This window comes from Tachypleus tridentatus, chromosome 1 (genome assembly GCF_004210375.1).
Source record: "Tachypleus tridentatus isolate NWPU-2018 chromosome 1, ASM421037v1, whole genome shotgun sequence".
Taxonomy (NCBI): domain Eukaryota; kingdom Metazoa; phylum Arthropoda; class Merostomata; order Xiphosura; family Limulidae; genus Tachypleus; species Tachypleus tridentatus.
Genome location: NC_134825.1, coordinates 151328635 through 151351483, shown reverse-complemented (window position 1 = coordinate 151351483; position 22849 = coordinate 151328635). Strand labels below are relative to the sequence as shown.

General features: G+C 31.5%; 1 protein-coding gene across 2 annotated transcripts in view; it reads right to left on the bottom strand.

The window, feature by feature from the left end:
* The window catches only part of LOC143227200 (uncharacterized), a 41726-nt gene that overhangs the window by 3230 nt on the left and 15647 nt on the right, over nucleotides 1–22849 (bottom strand). Inside the window, exons 8-22 of one of the 2 annotated variants that reach the window (XM_076458694.1) lie at nucleotides 22492–22530; nucleotides 21227–21389; nucleotides 20129–20228; nucleotides 17727–17860; nucleotides 15359–15649; nucleotides 12757–13084; nucleotides 11997–12093; nucleotides 10895–11214; nucleotides 10489–10683; nucleotides 9109–9335; nucleotides 8220–8464; nucleotides 7332–7421; nucleotides 2156–2310; nucleotides 1220–1403; nucleotides 176–285 (exon numbers count right to left, since the gene is read on the bottom strand). In XM_076458694.1, coding sequence (XP_076314809.1) covers nucleotides 176–285; nucleotides 1220–1403; nucleotides 2156–2310; nucleotides 7332–7421; nucleotides 8220–8464; nucleotides 9109–9335; nucleotides 10489–10683; nucleotides 10895–11214; nucleotides 11997–12093; nucleotides 12757–13084; nucleotides 15359–15649; nucleotides 17727–17860; nucleotides 20129–20228; nucleotides 21227–21311 — 2561 coding nt within the window. In that variant the 5' untranslated portion in view covers nucleotides 21312–21389; nucleotides 22492–22530. The remainder of the gene's footprint in view (nucleotides 1–175; nucleotides 286–1219; nucleotides 1404–2155; nucleotides 2311–7331; nucleotides 7422–8219; nucleotides 8465–9108; nucleotides 9336–10488; nucleotides 10684–10894; nucleotides 11215–11996; nucleotides 12094–12756; nucleotides 13085–15358; nucleotides 15650–17726; nucleotides 17861–20128; nucleotides 20229–21226; nucleotides 21390–22491; nucleotides 22531–22849) is intronic. The other variant, XM_076458699.1, reaches the window with a different exon arrangement.

Genomic DNA, 22849 nt, shown 5'->3' with positions numbered 1-22849 from the left:
GAAATAATGATCAGATATCAATAGGGTATATTACCACATATGGATTTTTTTTTTTAATAAGTAGCTACTTTTTTAAATTACTAAGTATTATTTAATAACTAGATCAATTACATTTTATTTTTGATTATTAGACACTAATTACTAATTAGAAAATAAATCAGTAAAACCAACTTACCTTTTGAATTTTTTAATGATTGACCAAGCTCCATTCTTAGCTTTCTGGACACTCATGTACTCACCAAACAGCAAAGTGTGGACACTCCCAAGAACACCATACCAATCACTCTGAAGGGAAAAGTTTCATTTGTTAAATAAAATTGAGAAGTAATTTAGTTATGAAGTATCACAAAAAAATACTAAGCTATTTAATTATATGATTTTCTTCTAGGTTCACCATTGGGAAAGAAAAGAACAAAAAAAAAAACCACCAAATTACATGTAACAATGTTCGAAATGCAACAACTAAAATGTTTATCTAATCATCAGGAGATCATTAGATATGCAAGAAGTATTAAGATAGGGCCTGTAGTTTTCTTTAAATCATTTAGTTCCATTTAATATATTTTTGTACAGGTGGAGGATTGGAGTTTCACAAATGGCTGCAGACAATGAAAACCACAAGTTGAGACATTGTGGGTGTAAGCACTCAGCTCCATACCCTATACTGTTTTTCCATGATAGCAGACTAGTTTATCATGAGCATTTAGATTTTGTCCAATAGATTAGATATTCCCAACACATTTGGGTGCTATTAACACAAGCATTATCCATTATAAGATCAAGATGACAACCAGAATCAACAATAGCAATTTTACCAGTGTTTATATATAACAAGCATTACATAAGCAAGTTATCTCTAGCCTGATAGTTGGTTTAGATGTGTACACAATATTCAGAATGTTGATGAGGGTCAGATTGAATTCCACTTTAGGTCATTTTATGTATTAACTTTTAAATGTTTAGCTAGACAGACATTTCATGGAACACCCTTTGTATTTATTTTTACTGAACTCTAACCCATCATGTTTTGATAGGACAGGCAAAACTAGTAACAATATAAAGGAATAGTTTCATTGACAGTGAATCTTATGTTTCAACAGAACATGTACGTTCCATCATCAATAAAACTATTCCTCATGTTGATAAAGGAGTTTCCCTCCCTATTATTATATTACTGCAATGTGCTTTCACACTTCAGTAACATTATATAAAGAACTACCTGAAAAGTCCATGGTCTACCTTCCTTCATTTCTATGCATTGGAAACCTTCTGTGTTAACTTTTATTGTAAATGTTGTACCTGGAGGGAAAAGGTTCAAGTCTATTCCTCTGCCAAAGTCGATAATACGAAGGGCTGTAGTTTTCCTTAGACTGGTTTCCTCAAGTTGATATTGTACCTTGTTGCTTCAAATGATTGAAACAATAGTAGAAAATTAAGACCTATTTATAATAATTGAAAAGCTATATCTGAACTGACAACATAAACTATTTATATACTGAAATAAGCAAGATTTATTATTTTTCAGCTAAACTAGCCATAAAAGCCACAGATTTATAATGACTAATTTCTAGTCATATTTAAACATTCAAACAATCACTTAATATCATATTAACTGGCATTTAGTTTTGATAGCTGACAAAGGCCTTAGACTATAAAGGAAAACAGCTACTCAGCTGTAGCTAGTGAAATATGAGAAATCGTCATGATTTTTGATACATATTAGAACACTATCACAACCACCCAAGTGTTTCTTCTCTAGCAAGCTCAATGCCACTAAGAATTATTTATGTGTTGACTTCTATACTGATCTTACTCTCAAGATTCCATATGCTTCCCCCCACCCAACCAATTATACACATCTTACAACTGAGCTACACTTACCTTATTGTTATATATGCAATAATATATTAAGTATGTAAAAACTGCCACAGCTACATAACTACACTAAACTCTGTGCACAGAATATATTTAGTTAGGTATTAAATAAAATCTTAAATCTTTAAACTTAAAATGCATTTCTATAACCATTTTTATTTTCCCATACAAAAGTAACAATTAGTCTACACATGCCCACACAACTTATTAATGTGCCACACTCCAAACATGCTGCATTGTTTTAATTACTTAGTCACAAAGAAAAAAACAATCTACTCACAAGTCAAGTACCATAAAGTTATCAGGTTTTACATCTCCATGTAAAATGTTACATCTGTGGACTTGATCCAGTATAAGTAGCATCTCAAGCGTGAGGTACATGACAACAGATTCTGGTACTGTCTGTCCCTGCTTTTTGTAGAAGTTCGTCAAATCCTATACATTCAAAGGACATGATACACTACAAGTTACGTTGCACATGAACTTCAAGTAAATATAACGTTGGATGAACAATAAGTCATACAACAAAAACGGCAAAGAAAGGTTAAAGCAATCCCCACACAATAGTAGAATATTTACAGAGATGCCAACTATTTCAAGTGACTGAGTGTAATGATTGCAGACTGAGCCCTTTTTCATTTGCAGCTACTAGGCCTGATTAATATCTATAAAAACTGTTTATTATTTATTACTGCTATAGATTGCTCATTTATGACTGTTTTGTGAATTTAATAAATAAATTTTAAAAAAATCATTTGAAATTATGTCTTATTTGGTTCAGAGTAACAAACATACTGGTAAAACAACATTGAACATGCACAAACAGTAAGCATAAAAAGCCTTTGTGTGAGGACTACTTTATATGTTTATGACACTTATTGTAATAGTTTTGCAGCTGTTCCAGCCTTTGCTTTCATGAGAAAGTCTCTGGATGGTTGGGAGTTATAACAATATTGTCCATTTGACTGCATACACATCTTGTGTGTTATAATACTGCTCAAAACTGAGGTGCTCTTGTGTGGTCTGAACTTGCTTTTGTTTTTAGTCACTAAACTAAATATCCTTTCACTGTCAGCATTAGAATGGAAGATTGTAAGAATTCCAAGCATAACCCTACACAGAATGTCATACTTCTGGTTGCCATTTCCATCCTTAACTGTAGACAGCTGAACCCAAAACTTGTCAATATTCAACTGAAGGACAGTTTCTGAGAAAGTATCAATTTGATAGTTCAAATATTGCCCTTCCAACTTGTCAATAGTGCCGTGCTCATGTGTACTGACAAGGACAGGATACCTGTCTGTGAAGAAGCGAAGAGAAGAGAAATCTTTGCTGACTTTCAGTTTTGGATCAGCAACCTCTGCGTGAATCAGAAGTTCATCATTTAGAGGGAAATGTTTCATCATGTAATTTGTAGCTGCAAAAAAGTATTTCTTGACACTGGTGTAGAAGCTGATCAGGTCCAGATCCTTTTCATATTTAACAATGTATTCCTTGGCAGCATTTCTAACAGAAACTGCCTCATCAGATTTGTGTAAGGATTCATTGTTGTAGTCAAGTTCAGTGATGTTGCCTTCAAGATATTTTGGCTTGATGTATCTGACAAGTATATTTTTAACTTGTGTAATCAGAGTTCTATGCATAATGTGTATGCAAGGTTCTTCTCTTTGCAATATCAAACTGGCTTGCTCAAATAGAGAAATTGCAGACTGAAGAAAAAGACAAAATTACAAGTTCATTTTGTTGTTAACTTATCTAACCTCTTCTGCACGTAACTTTTCTTGGTTACATCCTTGCTAGCTTTCGTTTTCTTCTCCTTTTTCATTGATTGTCTCTTCTTTAGTTCAAGGTCAGACTGCCTAAACATATATTGAGTTATATCAAATGTTTCTTTATCTGCTTTTGGAGACTGTTGTCTTGTGTCCCTGTGTGGCTAAGAGGATATCAGCCTCCTGTGTGGCTGGGAGGGTGTCTTGACTGTGTCCCTGTGTGGCTGAGAGGATATCCTGACTGTTACAGTTTTGCTGCCTGACTGAGCTGCACATTTATATCCTTTTGAATCTAGTTTTTCCTTTTCACAGTGAAAATACTTCTTCAATGGCTTCCACATGTCCAATATTCTGTTGAGACACACCCCAAGTGATAGCCATCTTATGTTAACAAGTTATATAATTTTTCTTGCTTCTTCAATCCTTGAAACTCTGAAATGTTTTCTGCTAGCACTTTTGTCCAGAAAATAGTAGATATCTATCAATATATCAGAAACTGGGCAGGGCAGTTCTCTGGAAGCTTTCTGGGCAGTAATATTCATGAGGTGACAATCACAGCCCACGAAGTAAATACTAGGCTGTCGTCTTGAAATGTGTCCCATCATACCTTTACCTATACCAGACATAATTGAAGCATTATCTGAAGAAAAACTAAGACAGTTTTCCATGGAAATTTCCTCTTTGTCAGTTCTTGGTCCAAAAGCTTGAAAATAGTCTCCCGTTGAAGCTTCTTTCCATTCCACCATTGTCAAAAGAGAACAAACAATTTTTCCAAGGAAAGGGTCAAAATGTTGTACAACCACTGAATACAGTTTTGAGTCATCCATGTCTGTTGATCCATCTGTGGCTAAACTGTAAACACTGTTAGTAAGTATGCTTGAAATCATTTTGTCATCTTCACAACCCAACATTTGTACAGTGGCTGTAGTTTTGGTTCTAGCACAGCCATATTTTTTTGCTATATCAAGAGTTTGAGAACATTTTTGTGCATAGATGTCCTACATGATCAGCTACAGCTAGGGATAAATTATGAGCAATGACAAATTGCGTGAACATCACCTCTACATTTATGGTTTCATATTCTGAATTCTTACTCATAAATGTTGTTATCTGCATTGTTTTTGTCTTTGCCTCAGCCTTTTGTTGGTGAGATACCGATTTTGTATGTCTGGAACAATCGTTTTTCCCACCATACACCGCAGAAAAAAAAAATCAACGTGATAAACTGTGCAAAACGCACGACTGTCACTGACTTTTGATGCAATGACCAGATATTTTGCTCTATACTCTTTCCTAAATTTTTGATTCACAGTTTTAGTCCTTTTAGATTTGCCAGAAACAAGACAATCTGGTGAACGAGGCCTCTTTTTTTCCATCTTGTGAACGATCGCATTGATGTTTCTATACCGCTTAGAAAATGAGAAATACGTATCTATGCGAGTGCTGATTGGCTGAGAAGCACTGACGACATATCTATGGATTCCCCCCACGTACCCAGTATGGAGAATCACCGCACTCAAACTATTGGTAAACGTCAGAGATACAAATATTTTTATTATTTCAAGCACAAACATGATTATTGCAAGTACCCATTTGGACTATGTCTTTTATTTATTATCAAAATTTATTTGTATCTCACTTGAAATTTTCTTTTCATCCCTTTCAAGCTCTGGAGGGACAATTTATCACTTTATTGTATAGGCCTATATAGCATATAATAATATTGGAGTTGCAACAAGTCATAATATTTACCTGTATGAGTGTATAGTCATAATGTATACACCAAAATTGTAATGATTATGCTCAAATCGTAATGGTTGACATCTCTGCATTTATAACATGCTCAGTCAACATTGTTCAGATGTGATGAAGTAAAAAGTTAACCAGACTTACTAACAACATCCTGTATAAATTCCTAACACTATTGAGCAAAGATCTTGTGCCTGGATGAACACATTAACCTAAGTTAACATCAATCCTAAAAAAAAAACAAACTAACTACACTTGTAACTTTGTACAATATTACACAAAAATTTTATATTTTTACTTTTAACTAAAAAAAAAAAAGTTTTTTCTTTGCTTTAGGTGCAATGATGTAAAAATATTAACCATACTTGACAAAATAGGAATGCTATCCTTAATAAAAATGGAAAACCTGAGCAGAAAAATAGGAATAATTTAATTTTGCATCCAACTTCCTGTGGCCAATAGAAAAAAAAGAGGTTCAGTTATTTTGGATGATGATTTATTGCATAGCATTTGTTGATATATTCAAACTTAAATTTATGCAATAGTTGTGCTTTGGCAAAAGCTTCATATTGTAATTGTTTTGGTTGATATTATATTTACCATTTGTTTACTTTGTTTGTTTCTGTTCTTTCTACTTTATTTGGGTATTAAGATTGTGTTTTAATACACTGGTTGTTTAGATGCATTTGTTTTACTGTAATTATTGATTGTTTTTCTACCACTTCATGGATATTTAAATAGTAAATTTATCCATTAATTTTCTTTTTAAATCACCAAGAATAACTAGACAGGTTCCTTTTCTTTTATGTGGTGATTACAAAGGACTTTTTTTACTATTACTTCGTTAAGTGAGACAGCAAGTTGCAAATCAGACAAAAACATTGTCCTAGAATGTTAGTTTTCCCCCCCCCCATATGCATTATTCATATTATCTGTTTAAAAAGATTTTTTTTTCACACTACTGCAATCACCAGCAAAAGGAAACATCATTATGAAACCACACAGTTAACAATATTAGCCATTAAAAGGGCAAACAAAAAATTACAAAAATGTTTGCCACCTCATAGTGCATAAAGAAACTAGAAATTTTATACAACTTCATTATGTAGTAATAACAAACACCCTTCTTAATTTTTTCCAGTTTTCCCAAAATTCCCAAGATGAAAAACTGCATACAGGCAGAAAACCCTGCCCAGTCTTGGCTAGATGACTCTCAAAACTTCTGTTAGCTAGTTATCAATATTATTTCTGATCTAAGTAATTTTATTTTGTGATTAAAGAGCATTTGAGCCAAAGTTGAATATAGCAGCAAATAATGCTTAAATTATTATAATAAGTGTTGTTGTCTCATTTTACTAGGTCATTTAATATGAAACCAGAATTTAAAGGTTATAATACAACTGTAAAATATGGAGTTAAGAAATTTAAGTTGTTGGAATCTCTAGATACAAAAAACATGTTTAAGTTTACAACTACTAAAGCATAGTAAAAAAGTATCCAAGTTTTATTTTACAGATATGAACAGATACACAGTTCTTATCACTGGGTCACCAGATTACAACACCCATCAAAAAGTTCTAAAGAAAATATTACACCAACATGTTTAAATACAAGTTATAAAACAGCGAATATTGTACAAGTGGGAGAAATAACCTACACATATAATAATTGCCATGATAATCTAAGCAAATCCACATTGAAGTGATGAAGAGAAGAAATTAACTAAGATTCCTGTAGCATTATATACCACTACTGCAGACTTTTTGTGCATCCACACCTTAAAACCAGATTGTGAATCAATCATAGAAATATTTACTTTTTTAAAAATGTACATACACAGTTTTTGTGAACATTAAAAAAAAAAAAAAATCCCTATGGTACAGTTTCTTTTACAATTGTTTACAAAAGATGTTCTATTGATATAAAAGATTCACTCACCAGTAAGGTGCCATATTTACAGAAATCGTTCACAAAGATACTGCCATTAGTGAAAAACATAGCAGTGTTGATAGCCATAACAGAAGACCTCTGTAAAATACAGTTTAAGTGTTTAAAAACAAATAGTTACACCAGTTAAATCACAAAACTTGAAAAAAAATATGGCTCTTTTAATGAGAAAAACAGATGACTTTCAGAAGATATTATTGTTTTAACAACATTGGAAAACCTCAGCAAGATACTAACACTTCACATTTTCCTACTTTGCATTTTGTAGGCTTAAAGCAATAACTACATACAAAAACTAGAAATTAGTGAAACTTAAGGTACCAATTTAAAAAAGCCAATTAATGAACAAGAATTTCTTTTTTTTTTTTTTTAAATGGTTCAATTACACTTTCTAAACTAAAACTGTTGGTACTTGGTCAGCTTTAAAACTATCCTACAGTTAGATTACTAAGTTATGAGCCAACCTGTCACACTGAGAAAAAATAAAATAAAAAGCATAATATAATCAGTCTCATTATGTTCAACCGCTAAGTTTATAAACAGTGTTATAACAAAATGTCTACCAAATTACTGTTACTTGTTTTGTCCACAATAAATTATCTAATTTTCATTGTAATAAATTGGCTTATGCAAATGAATATGTGATAAAAGAAAAACACATAATATAAAAACACTTAAAACCAGATTGTGAATCAATCACAGAAATATTTACTTTTGTTAAAATGTGCATACACAGTTTTTGTAAATCTTGTAAATCATAGGAGGTTAGTAAAAGAGGATATTAATATTAGTTGAATAATTTCTTAGGCTTTATTTCATGAAAAACAAAAAGAATAGACTGCACCCAAAGCAGTTGTAACTTGTATCATGGAAACTCACCACATCAGGAACATCAACATGTTTACTCAGTCTTGACTGCAATTCAGTACAGATATAAAACTCCCATTCACAGCTTGGCTTGCTGACCTTTAGAGCAGCAGTTTTTGGATTGGATGAAGTGCTTGTAAATTCATCTTCTTGTAAATCATAAACATCATTACTGTCACAGTCCAAGAGCACTGCTTTAAATATCCTTGCATATGCTCCCGTTGCATACTGCTTTGTTATATGGTATGTATTTATTCCTAAAATCAAAATTAGTACAAGTCTTTACAAAGACATTGCAAATTAAATGAAACCAAAATTAACAAAAAACTATTACATGTATTAGTCAATTTAACTATTTTGCCAGTAAAACACATGCAACTTTAAAAATATCACTGTTTATATATAAAATCAAAATTGCAAATTGTCATATTACTGTTTCAAATCTTTTATTGTAAATATTTTTCTTCCACTAATTTTAAAGAAAAATATCACTAACATCACAATTGTTGGGTTAGATAAGTGTAAACTTTAGCACTTGCTACAATAACAACACTGCAGCTTCAATTTCTAAAGTTTGAATGTAGCAGTTAATGGATTTTCAAACCCACATTAAACAGTTGTCTAAATAAAAAGCATATAATTACCTTTACTATAGTTCATATAGGACAACAAACAAGAATGTTCTACAATGTACTGCACTTGTTTTACATTAGTACTTTTAAACTAAACTACTACTCAATGTGCTGGAGTGAAAATATGGCATATAACTGTCCAGAGAAGAGATGAAACAATCTATTTCAGTTCCATGTAAAACTAAATCTTACAGTACTGTTCTTTAAGGATTTGCTTAGGTACAAAATGACTTAGCAGTAAGCTTAACATATTTTGAGTTTACACTTACCTAAAATCAGAGGTGCATCAGCTAACAACATAGGTAGTTTCTCATTTTTAGTCATATATCCTTGTCTCATGGTTATGGGTGGATCTACTTCTTTTAAGAGTTCTTCTTGTAGTTTTGGATCATAAGGATCAATTTGGACAGGTTTTATTTGTTCACCAGCTGAAACAGTGTTTTCCAGAGATCCAGATGGAGGTTTCATATCAGTCTGAACAGAATCTTGAGCTTGTCTGGAACATGAGACAGTGGTTAGCATTTCTTTTATACAACAATAAAAGAAGTGTGTGAAATCTAAAAATGATAAAACACCATGCTGCTAAAATATAATGAAATGTTATTAGAACATGAAAATGTGATTTCTCATGAAGAGAAGAGCATGTACTACACGATTCCCATACAGATTTTGGAATAGTCCAGTGACCAAGCCAATTCCTAGAGTAGAGGAGAATGCAGGTGGACAATCAAAAGAAATGGATCTCATGGAAGATTCCACTGGAGAAGATACATGAATGGGTAACCAAAAGGAATGAACAATTCCAAGAAAACTAGTGTCATCAAAAGAGAAAACTGGACTCCCTGTAGCTTTGCAGGCAAAGGGGAAGAATGTTGAACTTAGCAGAAATAAGAGTTGAAAAACGTTCCAGGTGTACAAGATAATGAGTGGGTGTAAGAAAGAATTTAGATATCTGAACAGACCATTACAAATAAACAGCTTCTTGAAAATGAATCATGATAAGTAAATCATCTATATAAAAGTGAAATTTGAGATGTAGTCAAGTAAAGGCCCTCACAACACAACTGAATAGACAGTGCTGAATATGCAAGGAACTGGAATATGCAATTATGATAGACAAAGCACACAAAACATCTGGAAAATAGTGCAGTTAGAAATGTGAAAGAATGTGTCTGAAACATCAACCTTGGACATCTAGTGCAAGTGCAAAAGACTAACGTAGAGAGATTTTCCATTTAAAAAGGTGTGAAACAACCAGAAATACTGTGAAAAGATAATTAACAAACTCTAGACACCAGTGTCCAGATTCAGAAGAAAGGGGTTGGATGGAAGAAAAAGAGAAGTGGAAGGCCAATTGTGGGTGAGGACTTGGAGAACCCACCTTTCCATGGAAAACTACGACCTGCAAAATGGAATAGTGGCATACATGCCTTTTTAAGCAGATACACAAAGAAGATGGCTAACCTGTGTTCAGAGGCAAGTTATAATCTTCTAACACATACTCTCAATATATTTCACACTAATGATGTTATCAAATCCACGTAGAATACAGTATTCCTTTTATAAAAACATTTATAAATTGACATAAAAGTAAAATACAAATTAGAAAATTTTGATATTTAAGAGTTTTAATTAGCAATTATTATTACCTTTTATTTGCTGTTATATTAGAAACAGTAGGTCTTGCAAGGTTGATCTTTGACTGATGGTCATTATGCGACTTGTGCAAAGAGGAAAGGTGATAGCGGCTGTTGTGATAGGTGGAACCAAATGTAGTGGAATATCCTGAGGAACTGCTTGAAGATTTGCTACTACAAAATTCCCGGCTACACTCCATTATAGGGCTAAACACCATCCAAGATATAACCAGATTCAGACACAGGCAAAATTGTTGTATGTAAAATCAAGTGAATGCATTTACCATTACCAAACAAGTGATTCTATCAACTACATATTACAAAGAAAAATCTCTCCTTTTAAATTTAGCCAAGAAAAGTATTATTTGTCTTATTGTGAAAAAAAACATTCTTCTGCACCTGAAACACAAATGTTTACCTTAAATCTCCTTGATTACAGTTTTCCTGTAACTCATTAGCTGTACTTGTAGAAGGAGCAGGGATTACTGGTAGTGGAGGTTTCATGGGTAATTCTATTTCTTTCTTGGCATCTTGTGGCTGAACTGCAAGTTTTGCTAGAGAGGTTGTGATATCGTCAGTAAAAAGTGGTGGAGCTCGACCAAGTGAAAAGGGAGTAGAGGCATATTGTGAGATTTTGTTTGTTAAGTCAGCAGTTTTCACAGAAGCAAATGTTACATTTTCACCCTGAAAATCATCGTCATTTTCAAGAGGTTCAATCCCATCAAGGCCATCTTCTTCCTAAACAAATATAGATTACATTCATTTTATATCCTTATAATTATTTAATAACTCACAATACATGAAAACAAACTACATTATAATCTATGAAGAAGGGGATCTTAAAGTTATTGTCAGTATCCAAGCATTTCGAAAATAAAGCAATATTTTACTTAACTACCTACATTTTATTGTAAATTGGATTTCACACTTAGTTAAAACAGTACAAATTTAAAGCATTTACATATTTCAAAGTAAAAACTGAACAAATATTATCTCAAAATTTTTAAAATTATAACAAAACTTCTTCATAAAAACAAGATTTATAGTTTGCTTCCATCTATAAACAGATAAAAGATTTTGATGTAATCTCACACACTGCACACCCTGTATCTCATTGATTATGAACAAAGCATTGAAAAGACAATGGAGCAACTTTCTCACTTTGACCTTGAATCTCTTTATATTTCCAATATTGTCCAAGACTTAACAAGACTGTCCGAGATTTGAGTCAATAGGATTGGAGTAATTAACAAACAGGTTTTTAACAAAATAGAAAAATGGTTAAATTCAATTGTCTCCTTTAGAACATTTACATAGTTCATAGTGTTTGCATGCACATTTTGGTCGAGATTGGCCTTGCTAATAATTGGTATGCCAGCAACAAATTCTTTTAACTTGAGCTACAATTACTAACTAAAAACGTTCTATAAAAGTCACACACACACATGCACACACCTATACAAGTTAGAGAAACAGTTTAACGAGTGCCTACTAGTTGTTACTTCTTGATAAATACTTACTTCCTCTTCCAGTGGTTTAAAAGGAATGTTTATAGAAGGTTTTAATATGCCTGTCAAATGACGCTTCGTATTATTTTGGAGATAATCAGGAGGAGGGCTAAAATACATACGAAAAAAAGTAATATGGGTTATGAAAACACATACAAAAAAAATTAACAGAGGATACAAATTACCTTTCAGGTTCAATGTTTTTTCATAATAATTCACATGGGTATAGCACAGTGCATTTAAGCAATATAATACCTAACAATATCAAAAAACTATTGTTTAATATTTCAAGTATTAATACACAAAGAAATTTGTTTGTTTGTTTGGCCTTTTACATTTAAAATTGTGTAAAAAATCAAAATATCCATTAGCTTTCTACTTAACTTGCAACGTAATTATGTTGTAACACTTGCAAGAATTTAAATATTGTTCGGAAAAAAGGTATGCCAGATGAAAAGCATGAAAACAGTTCATAAACAAGTAGCAGGCACAAGTTAATAAAACAGACAAAATCTGTTATAAAAAGATGTACAAAGTTCTAAAAATAACACATAAGGATTATTCCATGACACATCATCCACATATCTGGCTATAGAGAAATATCAATGATGTTTAATTCAGATACCCAACTGTAGAAATAACTGCCATCCCTGTATTTTCATTATAGATCTTAACAACTGATTGTGCTGCATGCTTCTATGATAAAGTTTTTAACTTAAGCTGGATAGCAAAAAACTGTGTTTATACTAAAATAATTAATTTAAAAACTTACACATTCTCCAAATTATCTTTGTTCGTCTCATTATAATCTGGAAACTCCCTCAATTCAGGTGGTGCTGTTGCTGCTGTCTTCCCACAAGCATTTGAAGGAATAACATTAACTTCTGGGGGTATAGACTGTGTTGGATCTTGATATACAGAAAAAACACCAGTTACAAGTTTATTACTGGTAAATGATACGACATCACTGACAGGAGGTACAGACTGGCCTTCATGGACAGAGCATTGTTTCTCTGAGAAACCAGCAGATGTAAGAACTGGAACAGTCTGAGTAGGATCTTGATATATGGCAAAAAGAGGTTCTGTAGTGCATTTCATAGCTTTAATAGAAAAAAATAAATTAAATTTCATCTTTACCACACTCATTTAAGAAACCTATTTACAATTTTGTCACATATTATAAATATACAGATATTTCCCAGTTAATTAATAAAACTAAAACAATGCTATTAAAGCTTTGTTCAAAATGACATTTTATCCTACAAATTCTTATTTTAAATTACTTTGTATATACCAAAAATTACATACATTTCCCATGAAACCCAGATTTGTGTTCTGTTCAGTGTTTATTTACAATTATATAAGAGCTTTATATTTTGCTTCACAAAATTACTTATTCAGTCATTCGATAGCATTTTGTTCTAAAACATTTTACACGATGTTTATTAATTAACAGAGGAACATTAAGGATGGAAAAAAAACCAAAACAACTATAGTATTAATATCCACATTTTTATGAAACCTTTTGACTTACAGTTCATTATCTCCTGATTGTTTAACCTTTATGTAGACTGTTATGGAAACTAAGTGTTATGAAATTCGGTAGTATTTTAACCTTCTGTATAATAACCCTTTCGCAAGATGCTCATTATAAAATACACAAATTTGTCTACATGTTTGCACATATTAAGGATTTGCACTAGCTTCTGATACAGCCTGTGCATCTTCACAAAATTTGATGGACTTTTAGTAAAGATTACAAGTATTTTCCACATACAAAAAATCCAATTTTTAACAAAATATTTTTACCACACATTTTGTTAAAATATGAGTATTTTGTTACTAGTCTGAGTGCAAAGTAATTTCATGTTATGATTAGAAAACTATTCTTCACTAAAACTCTCAAATATTTGCACAATCTCTAAAACTTTATAAATACATTTCACATATTTGTCTCCAGTAGGAATTTATAGTGGATGGAGGAAAGTGGGATCTGTCACTTGATCAACTTTGGAACCATTAATATATATAAATTATGCCTTTTTCATGCTAGTATGACTACCTATTATAAACACAAAAATGCAAATATTTAGTCTAAAAGTGTTATAAATGATATATATATACAGTATTAATTATTATGATTATTATAATACTGACCTAGTCATAACTTGCATTGATGCAGTGCATGTGCAATAATATAAAATTGACCTTTAGTCTTACCTGTCTTTGCTGTGTTTTAGTGAATTAGCATTTTATAATATATAGTCACACTTTAATTATTATCCTTTTTTAAATATAAATATATGATTACTACTATTTAGAAATATATTATTAAAAACTTATTTTTCTTAAAATATAGAACAATAAATCAAGAAGTGAAGCAGACGATTATCTCTTTTCACTACAATCTTAACTCTGTTGCTGCTGGACATAAGTATTAAGTCTTTTAAAATTTCACATGTAATTTTTTTTTTTTTTTTAAGGTTTTATATATACAGCTGAATAACCAAAAAATCACCAATAGCTACATTGATACCACAAAATTCCACTATAATTTAAGTTTACTAACTAAGATTTAGTTAAAGTTTTAAAAAATATGAAACTTTGAGTACACTAAAGATAAAAGCTACCATCTGAAATCTTTGGTCCACAAATTGAAATGTCCAAGAAAAGCACTAGGGGGACATTAAGTTGTTGACTGATTATGCACACATCACATACTGAAGTAGATGTATATAAGGGACCATTTTCAAAATTGAAAAAAAAGAAACCCACTACATTTGATTCAGAAAATAAACCATAACTCAGCAGAATAACAAATTTGAGGTTCTTATTTTATATTCTAGCTTGTTAATAATAAAAATTTAAGGTACTAGTTTGTACAAAACTATCGACTTAGTATTTTGACATCAAACATCTAATTTTAAACATGCCACATTCAACATACCATGTGACTCACTAAAATCTATATTTAGGTGCAATCTTTTAATATTTATATGTTTAAATTAAGGACCTGATTTGTATATAAAAGTTTGAATTATAAATCTACAATTGGATTCAAACTTATTGACATAAATTCACAAAATAGTAGGTAAAATTTTGAATGCAAGTCAACAAACATGATGACATAGCCTTTGACCTGTGACCCATTGCAAAAGGGTTAATTACTCAAGCACTCACCCAAAGATGTGATACAGTGTGATCTTAAGCATGAATATTTAGTTTTTTTGCTCCATTCTATGATGTAGTCTTTAAAACTTAGCAAATTGAACTTCTACAATGCATGAAAGCATCTGAAGTTGAAAATGAAAATTTCATAGTGAATGAATCAATTCATTAGAAAATATGTTGGTATGATAATTTAGTCAACATACCAGGATTATTTGTATCACCTCCAAACCGCATCATGCCTGCAACACTTTGGTTAGTACTGCGTGAGAGAGTTCCATTCCACAGATCCCATGCTTCAGATATTGCCTGTTGCATGTTAGCTGTTGGAGTACCACAATAAGAACTACCTCGAGAACTCAGGGCTGCAGGTCCTGTAGAAGAACTGCATTCATGACTTGAGGGTTCATGTGGTTGAGTAGAACTTCCACCAATATCTAGTGATTTAGAGGTAGTAGTGGTAGCTTCAGTTGGGTTTGGGATGGTAGATAAAACTTCTGAAAGTAGAAGAAAAATTATTTAAACAGCCATAATGTTTTTCTCATCACCAGATCTTAAGTAATTTATTGTTATGAATAAAACTAAAAGAATCATGAAAATAACCACATTTTTGCTACGTCTTGTCAAACAAAACAAACCTACATATCACAAACAATAAGTAAAAACTAAATTCTAACCAGAGCAACAATTATTAGATACTTAATATGCATTTAATATACTTTCAACCCCATACCCCCCATTAATGTCATCATTTCCAGTTATGTCATTTCATTTCTGCATCATTCAAAAGGTATTAAATAAAATAAAAAGTAGAAGTATACTGAAACTTCTTTCCATAAATGTCTTCCATGGATTAAGCTTTACAGATGATATTGGTTTAACTGCACTGTAACCTTATTTGCATATTGGCATTAGTTTAAGCAGCAGCATTCAATGACATTTTTTAAAATTTTCTTACATTAACTGAATTATAGCATCCAAATGACCAGCAAGTAGTTCTACATGTAATGAGAGAAAAAAAGAAAGAAAAGAGTTTAACTGTAATAACATTAAATAAAAAACAAACAAACTTGAAATTGAGAAATACTTAGAGGAAAGGTGATGTGCTGTTGCACAAGACATAAGGCTTCCTGCAACAACTGTAAGAACAATTTTAAGAATGGAGAGAAGATAAATGTATCAGCTCATAAATGTTATTAGCTTCAAGTAAATTAAGCCATGCTAGAAACTGCATCTTAAAAGACACACACACACAAATATACACTGATTTGTAACAATGTGGGTTGTCAAGTGAAATCAGAATTCTACGCCACTAAACCAGGCTCTGATAATGGAGGAAACAAACTTTGTATAAGGAATTATATGAGGAGGAAGTTCAACAGCAGAGACCAAGAAAGGTTGATTTGATAATTTTAGGCAAAGAAATCTAGATTGCATCAAAAAAAAAAAAAAAAAGCGAGGCCACTAGTGCCAATCATCAAGATGCTTTTGAATTTCAAGACAAGTTAAAAGGAGATCAACATAAGTGGTGGATATCTTGCCAAATTGGTTTTCAATGCAGATCAAACAGCTATGTGGCTGTCCCCTATGTCCACTTCTCATGAGAAGTGGACTCCAGAATGGTAAATGGAGCAGGAAATTTTAAATTGAAACCAATGCTAATGTGTCATTCATAAATTCCAAGGGCTATGAAAGGATTCTTGAAGCCACACCCACCAGTTGGGTGGGATTCCAGTTGCAAAACTTAGATGACACTTGACCTTTTTCAAGATTGGTTTGTTTCCTATTTTTGACCAGCAGTGGAGAAATTACAGAAAAAAAAAATACTGGAAAAATAGGAAAAAACAAAACACAATTTGGACACTAATTCCAGTCCAGGTTGAGTTTTTGCCTCCCAACGCAACTTCATCCAGTTTATAAAAGGGGTCAGCGTGAAGCTTAAGATGCATTACCTAAGCAATTCCTTTTGTTACCTACTTAATGAAACATCTACTAATGAGAACTTTACAATCAGAAACTTCTGGCATTTGTATGTATTTTATCATGAAGGCAATTGAAAAAATTTATCATATCTCAAAAGAAATCACTGCTAGTTGACTGAATAGAATTTGGAAAAAGACGTGGCAAAAATGCATTTATGACTTCCAGGTAGGGTTTTGAAGAAGAAATGCAAGCAGTCCATGAAGAAATTATCAACCTTGCCCAAAACGGAAAAAGTAGAAGAATGGCATAGACCACGAGCAGAACAGTGCTTTGAGAAGGCAGCTCTATCCAGTAACCAGGAATTTTTAAATGGAAAAAGAAGCAGGCAAGACAGTCCCAAATACCACAATTTTTTTAAAGAAAGAAAAAGTAAAATGACCCAGCTCCACCTTCTCCTACAACATATCATAGTGAACTCAACTTTCTTCATTATTATACTTTGCTCTTAGTCATACTTAAGACACTAAATTATGCTACTGGAACACAACAACTTGTATCAAAATATCCCTTTTAGAGTATTATAATAGATCCACAGTATTTAGGTTTATTAAGAAAGATTTAGTACTATTTTGTACAAAATATTAGACAAACCTGTTGTCACACAATCCACAGATGAGGAAGATGAGCCAGAACATAGCTTTGGAGCACCAAGTAAAGATGCATTCTCTCCAGAAGCACATTGAACATGATGATCTTTCAAGTCTTTGGAAGTTTCACTATCTCCCCTGTTTACAAAACAAAAGTTGGATTATTTAGGTTCTCATTTTAACATACCTTGTGAAACTAAAACTAGGCATCTTTTCCCAAATCACTTATAACACAGTGTGAATTACTATTTATTTTTCAAGCAATGATCCAATAAACCAACATAATTTTACACGTAAATATCACAAAGTAGACACTGATCATGCAGGTTTCCACAAATCTCATTTAGTGTGTGTGAAATAAATGCATGATTTTACCCAAACAAAACATGTATTCATGTGTACTTACAGCCATTCATTTCTTAATTATAATAGTCCTGTCTGTTGCCTTAAGTTAGAACACTAAAAAGTGAGTGCTCAATCTTACATCTATCACCCTTCACCACTTCCTGCAGACAGCTGTGGAAAGGGTACTAATTTCCAGAAGAACAAAATAAAGTTCTATCACTGAAGGTACATTAGATGAAACAACCTCCTGACATTGGCATTCGAGCTCCCATTATAGTAGTATACTTGAGGGCTGAAATCTGGCTCAAACTTATATATATATATATAATATATAATATAATGTTTGATTTTTTGTAAACATCAGATCATCTAGTACCATATAATATTATAGCAATCCTTTTGTAAATTGTCCTTTTAAACTAATGATTAACTTTTGCATGAAATTAGGAACAATGCTAATTGCTAGTGCAAAATTATCAAATATATGTAAATTTGATTTTTATTTATGAACAGAAAAAAAAACAAGTGAGCCATAAACAAAAGAATTAAGATTATACTTCAAACAGATGTTTTGTACAAACTTCTTAAATATTTTTTTAAAACACATGAGTAACATTTTACAATAGGTTTAGGCTTTGAATTGAAGTGGCTGTTAATGTCCATTTGAAACATGTCAAAGTAAGAATGAATTACATCCAACAATACCCAAACTTCTAATCATTGCAACAACTACAATCTATTCCTTCACAAAGTCATTTATCAGGATACTAGAAGTCTTGGGTTTACGTCCACCTTACAAGTCAGCAGCACGTTTACAATCAACACTGTTAAAAACCTTGGGTGTCATTTCCAAAATGGACAGAATGTGGATAACCCATCAGTAGTAAGCTTGAGAGCTTATAATTCTAAAACTTTAAATTAAATATTCATGAAGGTCACAGCACTGAATCCAGCTTGTATCTATGCACTTAAAATGAGACAAAAACTTAAATTTGAATAAAAATTGACACTTCTAAAAACTACCTGGTTTTTTGTTGGTTTTTTCAATAATAATAATAATAATAATAATATAGTAGTAGTAGAGTTGAATGCATATACAAGTTACTGCATTTGCTGATTTTAAATGATGGCAACGTTTACTTTCAGGAAAATGTGTTTAATAACAAGTGAAAAAGTCCAGAACATGGAGTTTAATGCTAGGGTGGACTAGGTTTTAAAATAAAATTAGAATCTCTGCAATTAATGTATTAGATGCAATGTCTCGAAATAACTAACTTACTATAAAATATCAAAATTACATAGCAACCCTATGAATCATATTTTCATTGCATATCTTGCATTGAACTATTTTTTTTAGTAAATCAACCTTTCAATAAATTTTCCAAGTTCTGACTTCATAACTTGGTTTACTTAACGTTTTGTTTGGTTACATACCAAACCAGTTCCATTTGAATTTGTTTTAATAGAACTATCAATGTCTCTACCCCTTGCTTAAAATCGTACTTGTTAACATTTTCCACTTTTAAAATTTTAGTTTTTATAGTAAACTAACATGCAAAGTTTCAATTATTTTGCATGAAAAATATTCACACCAAAAACATTTTGCAAATCTGGGAAAATGTATTAACAAAAGACAAAAAATTGGTCAAAATGTGAGTAGTGTATATAAACTATAAAGAATACGTTACTGTGCTCAACTTAACACCTTGTTTGAGTGTCACGAGAACAATAAAACAATACAGTATTACATATTTGACATCCAAACTTTTGATAAATTGGGACATTTAACAAATATTTTGGAAATCAAGACAGTAAGTATGGATATTAAAACTTATTGAAATATTTTATTTTAAAAGTTTTAAATACCTATACCCACCATCACGAATAATCAATATTTTGATTACACAGAAATATAAGCTGCTTTTGTTTCATAGGCTTTATTTCTCTTGTGCCCAAAAAGTTTTCCCCATACAATTTTTTTTAAATTGCACCACAGCTAAATAATAGCTATTCAGAACTTCCATTTTTTTTTTCATGTTATTGAAAATAGTTGATACATGCCTTTCCATTTGTTTTCCACCTTGGAAACAATTCCACATCTTCTTCATTTCCTCTTGCAATAACTGAACTTGTTCTTCTAGTTTTTTTGTTTTCTCTTTCTCTGCAGATACAATAGCATAGATGGAACAAGTTATTTAAATTTGAAATTAGACTGCAGATACATAAATGTAATTAATGTGACAAGTTATACCACACATCATTCTTCTGTGGTAAAGAGTTGGAATTTTTTTATATTTTTAAATTGTTTTAATATTCTATTATATTTTTATAGAGATATTTTAATAGTCATAACTTAAGTGTAACCATAAAATATTTTTAATTTTTCATCACAGCTGCATTAGGTGAAATAGGTGATTTATACAGTCTTTGTGATGAATACACACAGAAGTTTAGTTAGTTTTGAATTTCGGGCAAAGCTACACAAGGGCTATCTGCATTAGCTGTCCCTAACTTTGCAGTTTAAGACTAGAGGGAAGACAGCTAGTCATCATCATCCACCATAAACTCTTGGGCTACTCTTTTACCAATGAATGGTGGGATAACCGTCACATTATAACACCCCCCCCCCCATTGCTAAAAGGACAAGCATGTACTACTATTATAGTATTGTAAATTACTATTCTAAGTTAGTCCAAGTCACACTGCACTAGACAGTTGCTATTTCAATGTTTTCATAATTAAAAATGGTTGTAACATTGTAATGCTCATCTAAATTGCCTGTCTTTATTGCAACATTCAAGTGAAAAAAATATGATAAAACAAACTTTGAAACTTTTGAAGTTCAATGTTTATAATAACTGTAATGTCTTGGCAAAGATGTACAATTGAAACAATAAGAACAAAAAAGTAAATAAATATGTCTATTGAAAAACAGTTATTGGTTGTTTTAATATGTTCAAATAACTCCAGTCAGTCCTACAAATCTTTCTAAAGTGACAAATCTTTCTACATGCTTCTTATGTTTGGAATGGTAATTAATTTATATAAAAAATATTTCATTCATTGTTATCTTAATTAAGCACAATTTTCTTCTGGTGTAGGGAGAGCTTAAGAAAGCAAAAACATTATCTACAAAAAAAAAATAAAAAAAATTAACACCTTCCTGTTCCTTTTTCCTAGCAAAATACTTTGCAGCACGAATTTCTTCAAACTGGAATTCTCTACCACCTCCATAAACTTTCATTTTATCATACTTGGGTATTTTAGTAGGATCAGGGGTTCAAAAATGGCAACTGGAGGGCTGTTTACAGTTTTCTTGGCACTATAAACAGAGAGAAATAACATTAATGCTGATGGGAACCTTCACTATCATAAATAAAACAGTTAAGTTCAAATCAGATCAGATTTCAACTGAACTTCTGTAAATGTTTTGAAAACGTCTCTATACGTATTATACTTTCCACATGTTAAAAATAACAAAAATTAAAATGCTATTCTTCTTGTAAACTAGTGAGCATTATTAATGGCATTATTGTTATGAGAACAAAAATATTAGAGCACCACATTTTTATTAGTTGTTACTAGTAAAACTATGCAGCTTCACTCAGGTTATTAGTCTTATTTATTTTAGATCATTATGTCAGTGTATATAATCTGAATCCATTCTAGCAAAGCAGAACATACGTTTGTAGCTTCTTCACAAGATGTGTCCTGTTTATAAAGTTAACCTTCTCTCAGACTTGTCCTACAATCTGACATTTAATTAAAAACAAAAAAACAAAACCTCAGAACCTCTAAATTAGAAAGCAACAAAATATTGTTTTCAATTTTGTAGTTTATATATTTAATACTTTTAGCACATAGCCTCTTAACAATAATATTAGGTGAAACTTATCACCAAGCAACATAATATAAAAGTCATTGTTGAAATGCATTTTTACCAAAATGCACTGGCTTTCCTATGTATTAGAAGTTAAATAAGAAACCCCTTCTTTCTGTGTTTTATTGTTATATTGCCTTATTAAAATGATGTGCAAGTACATGCACAGATGGATAAGTAATAATATGCAGATGTATACCCTCAGTATAGGTGCAAAATTAAGGTCTAGGTCCTTTCCCCTAAAGTTATGGCTATCACATTTCTTTATGTATGGTTTTATGCTAACTTGCACATGGATAAGTAATAATACCCAGATGCACACCCTCAGAATCCACTTAATGTAGGTGCAAAACTTCAGGTTTCTAGATTTTCCTCTTGGAGTTATGGCAATTGCACACACACACGCACACACACACACACACAAGAGAATATGTACACTAAAATACATGACAGTTAAAACAACAAAACTGCCTATTATTCTAACATTAAGCAATTTATTGTTGACTATTATAAATTATGTCTTAATGGAAAAGATGGATTTTACCTAAGGACATGGCTTCCAGGAGGTAACTTTCTTGGAGTTCTGTTGAAAACATTTTAAACTATTTAGCTAATGATTAAGAATAAAAGCATACAGTGACAAAACACAAGTTTTGGAAGTTTTCTTACCCTTCCAGCATTAATGTTCCAATAAATATCATGTGTTAAACCCATAAAACAGTAAATACTTGTACAGCAGACTAAAGTGATAATTATAAAATTAAAGTATTATTATAAATCACTGCATTGTAAAAAAAAACCAAAAAACCTAGATAAATATTATGAACTAGAACAAGTATAGTAAAAGGTATTTTAAAAACAAACAAATTTATAGAAACTAAAATGCTTAACAAAGATAGAGT